The following is a 15,049-nucleotide window of genomic DNA, read 5'->3' as shown; positions in this document are numbered from 1 at the left end:
CTCTTCCATGAGAATTTTAAGACTGAAACACAGGCAACTTTCACTACTGCAGATGGAGGAGAATGCAGCCTGCAGCTCTGAAGTTGGTGGCCATGGGAAGGTGATCTAGGATGTCCTGTCTGGTGATAAAAAATCCTGGGGACCTCCCCCTAGCAGCTTGCTCTCCTCCCCACTCCCCAGAGGATCATCCCAGCAAGTGTGTGGGCTGGGGCAGGACAACTGGTCATGCCATTCCCCCTTCCCTGGATCTCCTCCTGCCAATCTGTTGAGCAGACTCCCAGATTGTGTCCAACACATGGGGAGAGATGGTTGATGTGGGAGTCCTACAGCACAAACACCCCCTGCTTGTGATAATAGCATCCAAAGCTGTTGTAATTTCCTCTTTCCTTTCTGGCTTATCTGCTAATGGTCCATGGCACAAGTTTCCTCTTTCAGAAAGGAACATTACAGAGATTTTTCAGCTGTTTTGTTTCTACAGAAACCTTTCTCAGTTTCTCTCAGGTCCTCCTTAAAGGTGAAACAAACCTCAGCCTCTGCCCTTACCTTCCAACACGTACACTGGCACTTCAGAAGACCAAAACAAAGACTGAGCAGAATTGCCTTAAGTCATGCACTAGGGGAATGGGTATAGATACAGCTTATTTGATCTTCCAAAAAAACTTATTTCATGTTTGCCACGAAACACCCTGAGCTGTTCCTGCAGATCAAAGGTAACTGGATCCCTGGATCAAAGGCTAGTAGTGAATTAGCAATGGGACCACGTGAGTAGAGGTCTCTTCATCAGTCCAGAGATTCACCTGGCAGTAACAACCACATCCAGCCTATCCTCCCGGATCTTACCTACAACCCACGTGTTAGCCAAGCCCTGCAAGACTGATTTCAGAGTCAAGATGAGACGATTTACAATACATAATGATATGTCTTTATTTCATCAACAGAAATGGTGTCTAGACAAAATTCAGTTAACACTAGCAATTCAAATGAATGAAAAGGGTCGGGTGGTTTTTTTTCATTTTTGTTTTTTTGCACAATACTGTATTTACAATGAGTAAATGACATTTTAAATTCATTAGTTCATAGCAATGCTTTCTTCCAAAAAGGTAAAAATTCTTAGTAATAGAGAGTAAGCATCAACAGCCACCTCATTTATTTATACAATAAAAATCACAAGAAACCACAGTCACCTAGAAAAAAAAATAAAGACAAGCTTAAGAACTAGTACAATAAAATGATGCATTGAATTAAGTTACATTAATCGCATAGAATTTGTGTAAAAAGTATGTAGAAAAAACACCTGATGTAACCTGTTACAGTCATTGACCAGTTATGAGAGGTACAGAGGGTTATACAGGTAGATATGTGTGAAAACTGTCCATACTGTTTGACCTGGGGAGGAAGAGAAGAGGGGTTGCACCCCCTTGCATACACTGATAAAACCCTGTTTTGAATATGGCCTCTGAAGTTTGTAAGGCATATATAAGAGGTGCACTTGTAACCAACTGGTTCTGGAACAAACTCTTAGGGCATCCCCACCCTTGAAATCAAAGGTGATGCTTGGAACTTTGAGTAAACAACCACACACCAAATATCTCCAAAGTGTTTAGTATCATTCCTGCTGGTCTGAGGGATCCAGAGAGCTTCAGGCAGAGCAAACGCAGTAGTGAGAACAGGACTGAAACCATGCACGTTCTTCTCGGGTACATCACAGATGCAGGGTACCACCAGCCTGGGCACAGGGAGCCAGCCACAGCCCCCAGCACAGGGCAGCTGCTCCCTCCTCTCCCCACATCCCAGAGTGTGGGCTCTTCTGGCTGCAGGGATGAGCCCACTGCTGACTGCAGCCCCTGCTTGGCTCCCTCCAAAACAGGGGGGGGTCGCTTGGGTTCGCAGCCTGGGACCGTCTCTGCTTCTAAGCAATCAATGAAATCAAACACTGCCAGTTGCCATTTCTATTTTGGGATGCTAGTTTCTTTCTGCATGCCCTTAATTAGCCAAAAGGGACAACAGTGGCACTGCATGAACCACACAGTGACTTTCACTTATGGCAAGGGCTCTGCCCACAGTCACTAAAGTTTGTACAAGAACAGGAGTCATCTAACTGGCTTTTTAGCAGTTGTTTGCTTAGGGTAATGAGCTTATAAAAAGGTATTTTTAGCATTCCTTCCTGCCAAAAAGTGATTTTGTTTGCAAAAATGGCATTATTATCTGTGTAATACCTTAAAATGCATATCAATAATTGACTTCAATATAAATAATACCTATCTTGGTGGAGTGTAGGAAAATACTGTACACTTAGTCTTCGCAAGTAATGCCATTAAAATTTTGAGAGTAAAGGGAAAAATTATTCTACAGACCACCAACAATAGATCTTTTAAATATACACACAGTATTTGAACATATGCATATACACATATATTGTATTCTACAGCATCAGACCTGATGCCTGAGTCATAAAATACTCCAGGGAGTATTATAAATATACATATATGTATTATAAACAGGAAAATACACAAACACACACTGACTAGAATTATAGATGTATGTATACATACATACACGTATTTTATATATGGATGCAAAATTAATTTGGACTGTGTTGGCAGAGACAAAACTGAAATGAAGTCAAAATCTGTTGAGAAAATTTTTAACAGGAAAGAGAGCAGAAATTCTTTATGTTAATAGTTTTAGTTTCACCTCACTTCTGATAAAAATAAAACTGCTCCATACTTAGCAGATCCCCTCCTTATGCAAAGCCGCTGCTCATACTGAGCTAAAACTTCTCAAGGCAGCCCTAAAATAGAGACTTTTAAAATGCTGTAGCCATGGGCTACAACATTCACCCAGAGGCACCTTCAAAAGCACCTCAGATCAGGAAAAAAAAAGGTGGAAGCAGCACTCCTTGCTGCAATGGCAGAGGATGTGAAGTGGAGCAAAACGTGAGCCTGTGGAAAGCTGGCAAATGTTCACTTTGTCTGACTGCAAAATTCACCATGGGTCTCCTATTCTGCAAACGCACCCCTTGCTCTCTCTTGACCACCACAGCAGTGGACTACAAGACACAGGTGAGGATGTGGTGTTGATTCTGGAATTGCAACGCTTCACCATGCTTTCTCCTAGTGGATCAATTTTCATTTTATTACAGGATTATAGTGATTCCAGCATGCAGATTTATTTACTAGGCAATCATGAAGTCACATATTAAAAAAATTAAGTATATATCTAGGCATATTAACTTCTATTTAAGCACTCTTTAGGATACAGACTTGACGAAGTGTTGCACTCCAGATTAACAACCACTCTATCAGCATTAATCATTTATCTGGCAGGAGTTAATCCATTTAGCAAAGTTGCGTATCTCGTTCCCACTCTCCTTTTTAAAGAACAGTAGCAGTTAGCATACTAATCACTGTGGCTTGCTTTTGCAGCACATTTTACTTCCTTGGGAAAAAAAAATAATACAGGGATTAGATCCAAAAATATAGTGCATCTTAGAAGCAGCATATACCCTTAGAAAGACATTTAATAAATTACTCGTACAATATATAAAATAATAGTTTTATACTGCAGCATCAAACTCTTGACGCCTGAGTCATCACGTTAGGAAGTCAGTGATATAAATACTGGGATCTCCTGATAACACAGCCAACATTTTTGCTTTTGTTTTGCTTGTTTTCCATTTTGTTTTCCCTCTTTTTTTATTTTTTTTTTAAATTTTTTTTCACTACCTTTTTGTTCCAGAATCAGCTTGCAATGAGCTTTAATTGTGTTCAAGGCACCCCCAGAGAACGCAGAGAAACAAACACATTATATAGTGTAGTACTCACCTGACAAAGCATAACAAGCCTAAATGAAATGAGGTTTCCTGGCAATACAAGTATAGCAATGGCAGAGGAAAAGGAGGACTAGATACAGACTGGACAGAGCTCCAAGGACTCACATGCCCATGGGAGAGGTGCAGTGCTCAGCGGGGAGATGGGGTCTCACCACGCCATTCCCAAGCAACGCCTGGCAGGACAGATGCTGCATGTATCCTCTTTGACAAATGCAAAGAGATTCTTAAGATCACAGTGACCACTGGCCAAACTCCTAAAATTCTGAGGTCAGATGTTTTTTTCCCTCTTTCCAATATTTTGTGGTCATTTGGTTTGACCTTGTGAGACGAGAATGGTTGGGTATGTAAACTGGCGTCCAGGTCTGAAACTAATTCTCCCAGTATTTTCCTTTAACGTTAGCCCAGTAACTGCTTTGAAAGCCACATGGTTCAAAATAGCAAAAAAACCTCAAAACAAAATAGAAACAAAAAACAACCACCACCACCAAAAAAAACCCCACTGAAAAACCATGATACATGTAAATATAGGAAGCAAAGACACAAAATCAGCCACTTCTAATGGGAAAGAATGAAACCAAACATCCAGAAAAGCTTGCAGGGGAGATAGAGAGACGAGAGAACGGTTGAGGAAGAGAGACTTATTTGAGCAGTGGTTTTAAATATCAGTTCCAAGGTAGAGGAAATCAAGAGACCCAGCACCAGTATGAGGCCAGGTCAAACCTAAGAGCTGCAGCGCAATGGGTTGTGTGGGTGGGTTTTTTAAACCGTTGGAATGAGGTCAAGAGTACCAGTTGCACATGAGTTGTTAGTAGAGTAAATCTTCATGTCAGGAAGCAAGTTAAAACTTGGTTTTATACTCATAAAACATTCTATCTATTCATATATATAGGAGGTCACTTAAAAATAAAAAAGGCAACAGAAAAACATCTTTAAAATACTGTGTCAGTTGACCCCTCCCTCCCGCCGCCCCCAACCCCCCCAAGTAGCTATGACTCTATAATGTGATTCACATTTAGTTTTAAATTCTAGCTTTCACCATGGTCTCATAGAAACAAAACTTCTCTGCGAAGCACAGAACTGCTTTGCAACGTCAACAAATTCAAAGGAAAATCAAATTCCACCCCCCCGCCAAAGAGCTTCTCAGTGAAGTTACCTGCAAAGGATGGCTGGGAGGGGGTTCAGATATTTTTAGGTTAAGCTCTTTTAAAAAGAAAGGACAACTCCTCCCCCTTTTTCAACTGTGTGAACTAGGAGTTTATGGCATTTGTATATTTTTTAACATTTAAAGGTAAGGATTTTGTACAGTAATGATTAATACTTAAACATAAATATTCTCCTACATTATATACTAGTTTTTCTTTGTACATGCGGGGGGAAAAAAGTATTTTCAACAAACATGGCACATGCTATATGCATTTCCTCCTCAGTAGCTTGGCTACAATAGTTTGTGAAGAGGATAAAAGCAAGACTTTGTGGCGAGTGGGCGACAGTCCATGAGCACAGTCTGAAGATGGAAGAAAGCGGAGAGAGGGAGCTGATTCCTCCTCCAGGGTTCAAGATGCTGATCTACTTGAGTGCCTCAAAAAACCACCAGCGCACACCTCTAGTGTAAACGTTAGCACAGAAGACCACATTATCACTTAGTGCTTCTGAGAAGCTGCTTCCCCACACTTTTTTTCTTTTTTAAACAGGTGTGAACAGCTGGTCAATTTTTTTTCAGCGAGAACAAACAATATCAGCCAATAAAGCACATGACAGTTGTCGTTGATAAAGCCACACAACCTGGCACACGTAGGGCAAAGAACCACAAAATAAAAACTCAGTACACTTAGAATAGTAATAATTATTAAAAAAGCATTAGGAGGTTGTTTTTCTGTCTACACTGTACATACAGATGTTATGCTTGGAAAGCTGCTGTCTCACATAGTCATAACATGAGTCAACATTAAGATACAAGTCCAATACAGTTACAACTAAGCCAATTCACTGAGTAGTCTCCTTTGAGACAGCGCTCTTTTAGCTGCAGTTTGTGCTGAGGGCAATGCTGCAGGATGAGAGGATCCTGGAACAGGAATTTGATGAGTAAGTGACCAAATCGGGTGTTGGCAAATGTTATGTTTTGCTCTTAGAGGATACAGTGCTAGCTGGACTTCCGTAAGGAAGCCAAAGTCAACAACTAGGGGTCTGATCCTGCAACTCTGCCTACCTAGGCAGGGTCACTGACTTCACCAGACCCACCTCTGCCACTTGGGTCTGGTGGGGAGAACAGGTAATGTCTGAGGACAGCTGAGGTCAGGCTCTGGAGACTAGCCGGAGCAGCAGTTGCTTCCATGAGTAAAGGATGCAGAGTGGGGCTGGAGAAAAAGCCCTCAAGTATATTGATGTGATCTCTGTTTGCTTTACTTCGTGGAACATATGATGAATTGATCCAGTTGTCAAATACACTTTTCTCTAAAGAGTGAAATATACTTTCCCCTATAAGACTCCAAAAGCATCATTAACAGCACTTGAACTTGGTTTGTGAAACAGAAAGAAGTCTAAATATAAAAATAATTCAAGCAGATTCTCTTTACAAATTGTATAGTGAATTCAGTATTTGGCAAGACCGTTTTTACTACATAATGAGCTCCTGAGTGTTTGTCTATTAGCTAAAAATTTTCTATTTCCTTTAAGCCATAAAGCAAAGAAAACCATATACTCAAGTTATCCTGAAGTTGTGACTTCATTTATGAAAAGAGGTTTGACCAGAAACTCAGTGCAAGTGGCAAAGTTGACCATTACTGTACAGTATCTGCAAGAAAATAAAATAATTCCACATTGCTCAAGTGGCACGAGATGGCTGTGCCAAAAAAATTGTCTATAATAAAATCTCAAATAAGTTTCCAACATTAAAATTTTATAAATAAGTACAAATCGAATGCTATTGCTGAACTGCGAACTGAGGAAAAAAATTATCGTGTAACAAGTTACCAAACTAGTTCTAGCATCAAAGACAAAAAGGAATGTTGGAACTTGTTTATACAATAGAAATGAAAGCTTCCAGTTTGTAGGATGAGAAAAATTGAGGCATGCAGGGACTCTTGCATATGGATATATATATTTTATATATATTATATATAATATGTACAGTTTAGCTATAAAACTTTGATGTGTAAAGAAGCTGTCTTCAATGAAAAATTGAACATTCAGAGGAAATTCCTGAGTTAGGGTTTTGTGACATGGGCCACTGAGAAAAAAGCTGCGGTTGGGTCCTCAGAGGTGTTATGTCCATCCCTGTTAAGATTGAAATCAACATACAAAAACAGTGTTGCCACTGCTTCGTTCCCTGCCTGAGCAAGGGATAGCACCATTGTGAAGAGAACTCCTGCTTGTAGAGAGGAGGGAATACTTAAAAACAGTATTGCTGCTAAGACCACTGTAGTGTGCACCAAATACGTTCTTCTAGACAACAAATGAACACTGCCACTGGCTGACTGAAGAACACCTGACCAGGTGTAACATTAAGGTTACAAGTCACTAGGTGTAATCTTTCCTAGGTTGTTCATCTGTTGTACATTTATCAGTCATTTCCTGACAGAAGTCTACCGTGACCGTCTGGCTGCTCTGCTCTGGTGGAAGCTCTCTCTCGGGGTAAGTACCTGCGTCGGCTCCATCCAACCCCCCGCCGGCCGAACAATTTTCAGAGATGTTGTTGGGCAGCCAGGGTGCTCCCAGCTGCACTGAGCCTTGCTCTGAGCAGCACTGCATGCTCTCCCCAACGCACTGGGAGGTCACCAGGCTCTGCTCCACACCAGCTGGGGCGGGGCTGATGGTGGTGACTGGCTGGAGATCCATGGGTCGGAGAACGGGGCAGTATCGGTGGAGAGCTTGGATCTGTTCCGGGCTCTGCATGTCTCTACACACTTCTTGGGAAAGACACGAGAAGTTGTCTAACAATTCTCCCATGCTTGCTTTCAGCTGGTTCCTTTCTGAGAGCAATTTCTCTTTCTCACACACCTGAAAAAGAAAGAAGGCATCTTAGGCTGAGGAAGCGCCATCCTCTGCCTGCTCACGCTGGGCACATATGCAGCAGTACCCAAGAACACCAACATGTCACAGTTATTTTTGTAGGGCCAAGAGAAAAAGTCACAAAGACATCAAATATTTGATCACTATGAGGTCTGTGTGGACTGTAGTTTGGGAAACATCTGGAGAAAAACATTTGAACTGGAAGAGGACAGAATTCCAAATTATTCCCACAGACTTGTTCCCTTTATAAACTAAGGCTGCCTGACAGATGATACAAAACAACTCTAAACAAAACATTTTGATGGAGGAGAGCCATTTCCCACCTAATCAGCAAGAAAATGGGTTAATTCCTGAAGTAAGGATAAGCTGCTGATGTCTGGTTCACCTCAAACTGTCAGGTTGGCTGCTTAGGCTGGATGCACCTGCTGGAATCCCAATAGCACTGAGAGAGGTGAGTCTATTCAGAAGGGAGGATCTAATGTGGCCTGTACCATGGCTTGTTTTCTTATGTCCTGGTGCTTAATGGTTTGGGTTTGATCTAATAAAGGTATTTTTATGAACCCTGCCTAGGGTTTCACCTCTAAAAACCGCTGTTGACTCAGTGTAGAGCGACTGGGATGGTCCTGCTGCATCTCCTTCTGTCTCAGGCAGGAGGGCTTACAGCTCAAGAGAGTAGATGAGATTTTGTAGAGTACCAGAACTATTTCCAGAGCTGATCTGGCCCCAAAAGCAGCGCAGCCACGTATCTCACCTAGTAACACTGCTAAACCCAAGATGTCTCGGCATCTGAGGTGTGAAAGCTCCACAACTCAGATAATCCAGCTATGGGTGGTTGTTGACAGCTGACAGTATTGTCCTGGGTCCAAAGCCCACACTGGAAGTATACAGCTGTGTGAATGTGAAAGAGAGCAGTGCACATGAAAAGAACTAACTGCTAAAATATTGATAAATCTATCAAGAAAGCATAAAAATAATAAAAAAATAAACAGATGCTCAAGTACATCTTGAGATGATGAATTATGGAAGAGAATATGCTGTGAGTTTGCAGGGAAAAAAGGGAATGTGAGTGGGTAGATGAATGAGTGAGAGAAAGCAGGCAAAAAAAATTACCTATCAAACTCTGAGGATACAACCATTTCACTCACTGTCTGCTGTGAAACCATCTGTGTCAAGAAGATGGGTGACTCACAGTAAGTAACTACAGGGGGAAAAGGGGTCTTTTCACAAAAAAAGACCCAGCCAAGTGAAAGACCCTTAAACACTGCACCATTATGTAATTCATCAGACTGGAAATTGCTGATCACAAAGTGGACAGAAGATAACAAAGAATTTCCAGTGATCACGTGTTGTGTGTTAATTCTTCTCCCTGTCCCTGCCCTCCAGCTTGGGGGGCTTGGTAACTGGACAACAACCAGTTTTACTATTGAGTAAGACTGAGGCAAAGAAGGCACTAAGTACCTCAGCTTTTCCTCCTTCTTTGTCACTGTGCTTTTTCCTGCATATAATAAAGGATGGAGATTCTCCTTGGCCTTCCTTTTGTTGCTGGTCTGTTTATAAGACCATTTCTTATTGTCTTTTACTGCACTAGCCAGATTAAGTTCTAGTCTGACTTTTGTCCTTCTAATTTTCTCCCTCCATAACTTCATGATACCCTTGTAGTCCCCCAGAGCTGCTGCACCTTCTTCCAAAGACAATAAACTCTTTTTTTTTTCCCTTGAGGTCCAGCCAAAACTCTCTGTTCAGCCAGGCTGGTTTTCCCCAGTGGCTCGTCTTTTGGCACATGGGGTCAGCCTTCTCCCTTGCCTGTAAGATTTACTTCTTGAAGAATGTCCAGCCTTCCTGGACTCCTCTGCCCTTCAGTACTGCCTCCCAAGGGGTTCTCCCAACCAGTCTCCTAAACAGGCCAAGGTCTGCATCCTGGAAGTCCAAGGTGGCAGTTCTGCTGACCCTCCTCCTTAGCTCAACAACAACCAAAAACTCCATCATTTTGCAATCAATGTGCCCAAGGCAGCTTAGAGCCATCACTTTACCCACTAGCCCTTCACTGTTTGCAAACAGGTCCAGCAGGGTAACTTCCTACTTGGCTCACTCACTGCAAAAGGCCACATACTGAAGTCCCTTTTGCTAAATAGAAATGTCAACTTTTTTGGGAACGATCCTGCACCTCAAAGGGTTTTTGATTCCTCAAACTGAGCAGGGATCAAGCCCACAAGGTCGCTTATATGCCTTTCATTCATTCCCCTGAGATGCATGTTAGTGCTGGGGAGACAAGAGGACTTTAAATTTTTATTTTGTCTATCCACAGTTGATTATGTCAGACAGTAACAGCAGTGTCACAGGATTGCATAAAATCAATGAACCCAAATTAATTTTCAAGTGAAGTCTACAGGTATCAGGCTCAACCACCCCTTGCTCCCAGCCCAGTCCTCAGAGTGCTGCTCCTGGTGGTCTAGAGAGTGAGAGACAGGAACATCACCAACTCAGTGTAGAGGAACAGGCACGTGCAGCCAAGACTGGACCTGATGAGGATCCATCCACTCTTTCACTGTGCAGAACCTCTGACTCACCCTGTACACACTGTGCATTTTAATCAGTGCAGGAAGCAGTTTCTCACTATTTTGTTTATCTTTGTTGTGATGTTTGTTTTGCATCAGTGGAGCACTACTCTGAACAATGTTTTGATTTTTCTTTTTTTCCCCCCAGGGCTTCAGCAGCACAGCATCTGAAAGCTTCACAAGCCTTGATGATTTAAGCCTCCCGACCAGCTTGTGAGGTCAGTGTCACCTCCCTGTTACAGACGGGAAGCAGACAGGCACAGGCAGCAAGTGAGTAACCCAAAGTCAAGCAGCTTTCTGCCATTTGTGAGGTGATGGTAACTCAGCTTCTTCCAACAGAACCCTGCCTCTTTCACACTGTTTTCTACAGCTTGTGCAGAGAACAAAGCACAATGAAGCACAACAAAGGTGCCACACCTGAGGTGTCCATACCGTGACCGAAAGAGAGAGGAATTTTCTGAGCAGCCACTTGGCCTCACTCCAGTCACCTCACTCCCTTGGAGTAAAATGTGGCAGCACTGCCTACTGTAAATTCTGCTTATGAATGTGCAAACTGGCTGAACCCACTGAAGTCTGGACTGGAAGTGCTGTGGGTGGTGTGCAGGCTGCAACGTGAGGGTGAGCTGGGCTGCGGTGAGAGCACAGAACTCACCAACTTGCGGATTTCACATTCGAGGTTCTGAATACAGTCCAGTTTCCTCTTGCGGCAGCGCTGAGCTGCAATCCGGTTCTTGCTGCGCCGGCGGACATCGTGGATGAACTCGAGCTGCTCTGAGGTTAGCTTGTGCATCTTTATCATCATTTGGAAATCATTCCTTGGAAGATCTGTGATTTGATCAACAGGAAAAGGAAGTTTCACCTAAAACAAACACAAGACAAGAGCAAAGAGTCATATTTTGCTCGCTCAATGCAAGCTGAACAGCAGTGAGAGGAAGGACGATTATCTTGCTGCCGCCCCCTCAATAAACAACAGACCAAGTTTTACATCGACCAAGTTCTCAACACTCTCTTGTGGCACATTGTGGAGATCCAGATGGTAGGGATAAGATGATAATTGTACTTAAATCAGCAACACAGATAAGTCCCAGATAAAAATTTCATCTTTCTACAAAGCCCTAATAACTGATCTCACTGCATTAAAAAAAGGTTCTGTCCACAAGCAGACATGGCCTTTTGGAAAGAGTGAAGCTCCTTGCTGCTATGAAATTCAAACTAGTTTCAAGGAAGGGGCTGTTACCACAGCAGGAAATATGTCTCTGCTTGGACTGAAAGTTTGATTAAGTGGGAGGTTAAAAATGCAACCTGACACCTCAAGTGGATGAAAAATACTGTATTGCAATTAGGAAAGGTCACCTAATCAGCATTTCAACTGAGCAGTACACTATGTAAGAAGAAAGGGTCAGGAGTGTGTTGCAGCATATCCTACCCTGCTAAAATATAAACATTTAAAACTAAATCAATATATTTTGACACTCTAATATTCTTGTAGATTAAAGAGCACTGAAGCTGTAGATTAAAGAGCACTGAAGTTGTATTTCTTGAAAAAGTAAGGGTCTGACTTCAGTAATTCTACCAATTATGCATTAAAGCAGAGCAAAACACAAACCTCCCAGCAGTCTGAAGCAATGAACACACACTGTCTCAAAAGCTGGAAAACAGTGGAAGTGCTCAAAGCCTTTTAGCTTTTTGGTGCAAAATCTATCAGCTTGCTCAAATCAAAGCAAGCACCTCTCCTTAGAAACCTTATTTCACTCAGAGCCTCAGACTGATAACTGCCAAAAACTGATGTTCCTTGGCAGGCTGTTGTATCAGGTGGTTGAATAAGAATCCGCTGACAAAGCTGAAGGAGATGCCGAGTAACTCGACAGACTTTATTTTTTTTGAGTCATACCCGCACTGCCCAAAAGATGGCAGTAAATATTTATGTTTCTGTCCCAGTTTGGTGCAACTGAACCTCTGCAACAAGGAGACTATTCTGCACACAGGCTATCGAAGAAGGTAAGTTGCTCCAGCCAAACAAAAGATATGGGTTGAAAATGTTTCTTTGATATTTAAAACATGTATTGTCTTCAAATGGTGTACTTTAATTATCTGGAGATAAGGAAAATAACAACATGGATTATAAGTAAGTTATCTTCATCAGCGAGCTGAGTTGTTCAAGCAGAACAGTTTGCTGAGGACACACGTGCACCAACACACAGTGGTGGCCTCTGGCATCGATAGTCATGGATCCTCACCAGGCACCTGAACCTGCCAGTAAACAGCTCCTCACCTTGTTTATGAGTGTTGTTGGGTGTTTTCTTGTACCCTTCTATCATGGCTCTGTGCATCTCCAAGCCTGGGGTACATGAAGTTCCATGCAAACACCTACCACATTCTTTCAGATGGCTTCATGCCCTGAATGTTCATTCACACCCCCCTGCCAGGCACTGCTTCATAACACACTACTTGACAGGTCAATTTAAACCAGCAAGAAATGCCAAACACTGCCCTCACCCTCCCAAATTCCTGCTTGTACACACAAAGGCTGACCTTAGGCACAGTGATGTGGACTACCTTGTTTACAGACTGCTAACTAATGACATGAAACCTGTTTGATTTTCCTTCCCGAGTCTTTGGATAGTCAACATAAACTCAGTGTCACCTGCTTTTCTCTCAAGCTTCAACCAGGGTCTGAAAATGAAAACAGCCAGTGCTTTCCTCTGAAAGACACCACAGTTTCACTGCAAAACCGGCCCTTTCATGTTCCCAGTTTTTCCGTATTTTCTTAAGACCAAAATGGAAAGCAGTGTTAATTTTATTTCTCCCTACCTCTCCCTTTCAAAACATATTTACTTGCAAGGAGATGTGCTTGCAGTGGGAATGGGAATGAAGGAGAAGCAAATTAAGAAGTTGCTGAAGAGAAATGGGAAAATAAATAGAAACAGATTCATTAAAAAAAAAAAGGGATTGAAAATAAAACCATCTACACAGCAGACCAGAGACTGCTATCAATAATCCCAGCATAATCCCACTCCTGTCATAGACAGCACTGCACAGATTAAAAATGTGAAAGGGAAAGTGGAAGTGAGTCAGACTCATTTCCTTCACCATTCACAGCATTTTTATTGCCTGTCTCCCTCTTCAAAATCAGCTGTCAACTGAAAAAAAAATACCAACCCACCGAGCCTTTGGCATGGACACAGTGAATAAATGCACCAGGGTGCTGCTGCAGTGAGAGGCTTAAGTGTTTTACATCTGCACAGGGCAAGACTCTCAGCTGGTATTTATCATAACAGAGTGGTGACTCATTTTGCAAGAGCCTGCAACTGTGCAGTGGGTGGGATTCCTCTGACTCACGCAGAGCTGCCTGAAATGATGGGTTGGGACTCCCTAGTGTCCGGGAGCCTTCAGATGGCAATGCATCCCACACGGCTTCTCCCTCCTTCTGGCTGCAGAAGGAGTGGACTCAAAGGCTCAGAAAAGATTCTGCATCTTACACCGTCTATGGGAGGCAAGAGAAACCTTACTTGAGGTGTCTGAAAGAAACAATCTTTTCTAAGATATAGAAGAAAAACCCAGCAAGAATGCTTTCTCATAAAGTTTTCTTTCTAATGACTGCGATTTTTTTGGTTGAAACTACTTCAAATTAAAAATGTAAGTGGGATCCCTGCTCCTTCCAGGAGTTACTCCAGCCAGAGCTAACCTCACAGAGCTCCAAAACCTCCCTATCAGCACAATTATTCTTTCCCTACATTTTTACACCAGCAGCACAAGCTCATTTTCCACCACACAACAAATAAACTTGCACCTGCTACCACCACTGCAGACTCTATTGCCCCCACTCTGGCTGAGGACAGCCAATCCACCCTGGTGCAAAAGGAAACCTGGTTAGGATTTTGTGGTATTTTGCGCCCCATATTAGCATTAGGATGCCAGTGTAAATGCCAATGCTTTGAGAGGCTAAGTCAGAGCAGTGATGTAGATAGACAGGGACAGCGACTTACTCAGCACATGCAAGGCCCATATATAACCAATTAACTCCTTCAAGCTTCACTAGTTAGTGCCAGGTTGGATCATATGCCAGTTACTGCTGTTCTGCTCATGTACTGTACTAGTTACTGCTGCTGCTGCTGCTCTCCCCCATCTCTTTTTTATGTGGAATGAAGGAAAGGACCGAGGATCTGTATTCACTCACATTAAAATATAAATGTCAACTGTTGGGAATTTCTTTATCCTATGTGTAACCTTAGCTTTTCATTCTTTATATCTAAATGAAGACATTGTCTTCCCTGAACTGTCAAGTGCTAGTAAAGGCAATGAACTTCCCAAGCCTGACTTTAAGATCACAGTAACTAAAAGGACTAATTTATTAACCACAAAAAAAAGCAACCATTATGTAGTGGGCATGGGAAGGTGGAACTCATCGTACCAGTTTGACCTTTATAAATGGTTCAAAATCTTGCTCAGTTGCTCCTTAGTTGTAAGGAAAAACCCTACTGCCTTAGTGCCCTCAAATTGAAAACCAGACTGAAAGTCTCTGACACTTAAAATTGCCAAGTCCTTGGAAGGCTCTCAGGATCTACCCAAGCAATCCAGCACAGGGGCTCAATCACATTAATGGTTTTTTTAAATGCAGAAAGGGGTACTTTTCTTCACACTAAAGAGCCCACAA

General features: G+C 42.3%; 1 protein-coding gene across 1 annotated transcript in view; it reads right to left on the bottom strand.

Moving 5' to 3' along the window:
* Nucleotides 1-5,086: 5,086 nt before the first annotated feature.
* BACH2 (BACH transcriptional regulator 2) overlaps nucleotides 5,087-15,049 on the bottom strand; it is a 183,507-nt gene continuing 173,544 nt past the window's right edge. Inside the window, exons 7-8 of the mRNA XM_085056343.1 lie at nucleotides 11,048-11,254; nucleotides 5,087-7,828 (exon numbers count right to left, since the gene is read on the bottom strand). Coding sequence (XP_084912469.1) covers nucleotides 7,349-7,828; nucleotides 11,048-11,254 — 687 coding nt within the window. The 3' untranslated portion in view covers nucleotides 5,087-7,348. The remainder of the gene's footprint in view (nucleotides 7,829-11,047; nucleotides 11,255-15,049) is intronic.

The sequence above is a fragment of the Lichenostomus cassidix genome, chromosome 3 (assembly GCF_008360975.1).
Source record: "Lichenostomus cassidix isolate B80296 chromosome 3, HeHo_3.0, whole genome shotgun sequence".
In the NCBI taxonomy this organism is placed as follows: domain Eukaryota; kingdom Metazoa; phylum Chordata; class Aves; order Passeriformes; family Meliphagidae; genus Lichenostomus; species Lichenostomus cassidix.
The sequence above is the reverse complement of the archived record's forward strand: the minus strand, read 5'-3'. Positions and strand labels throughout refer to the sequence as shown.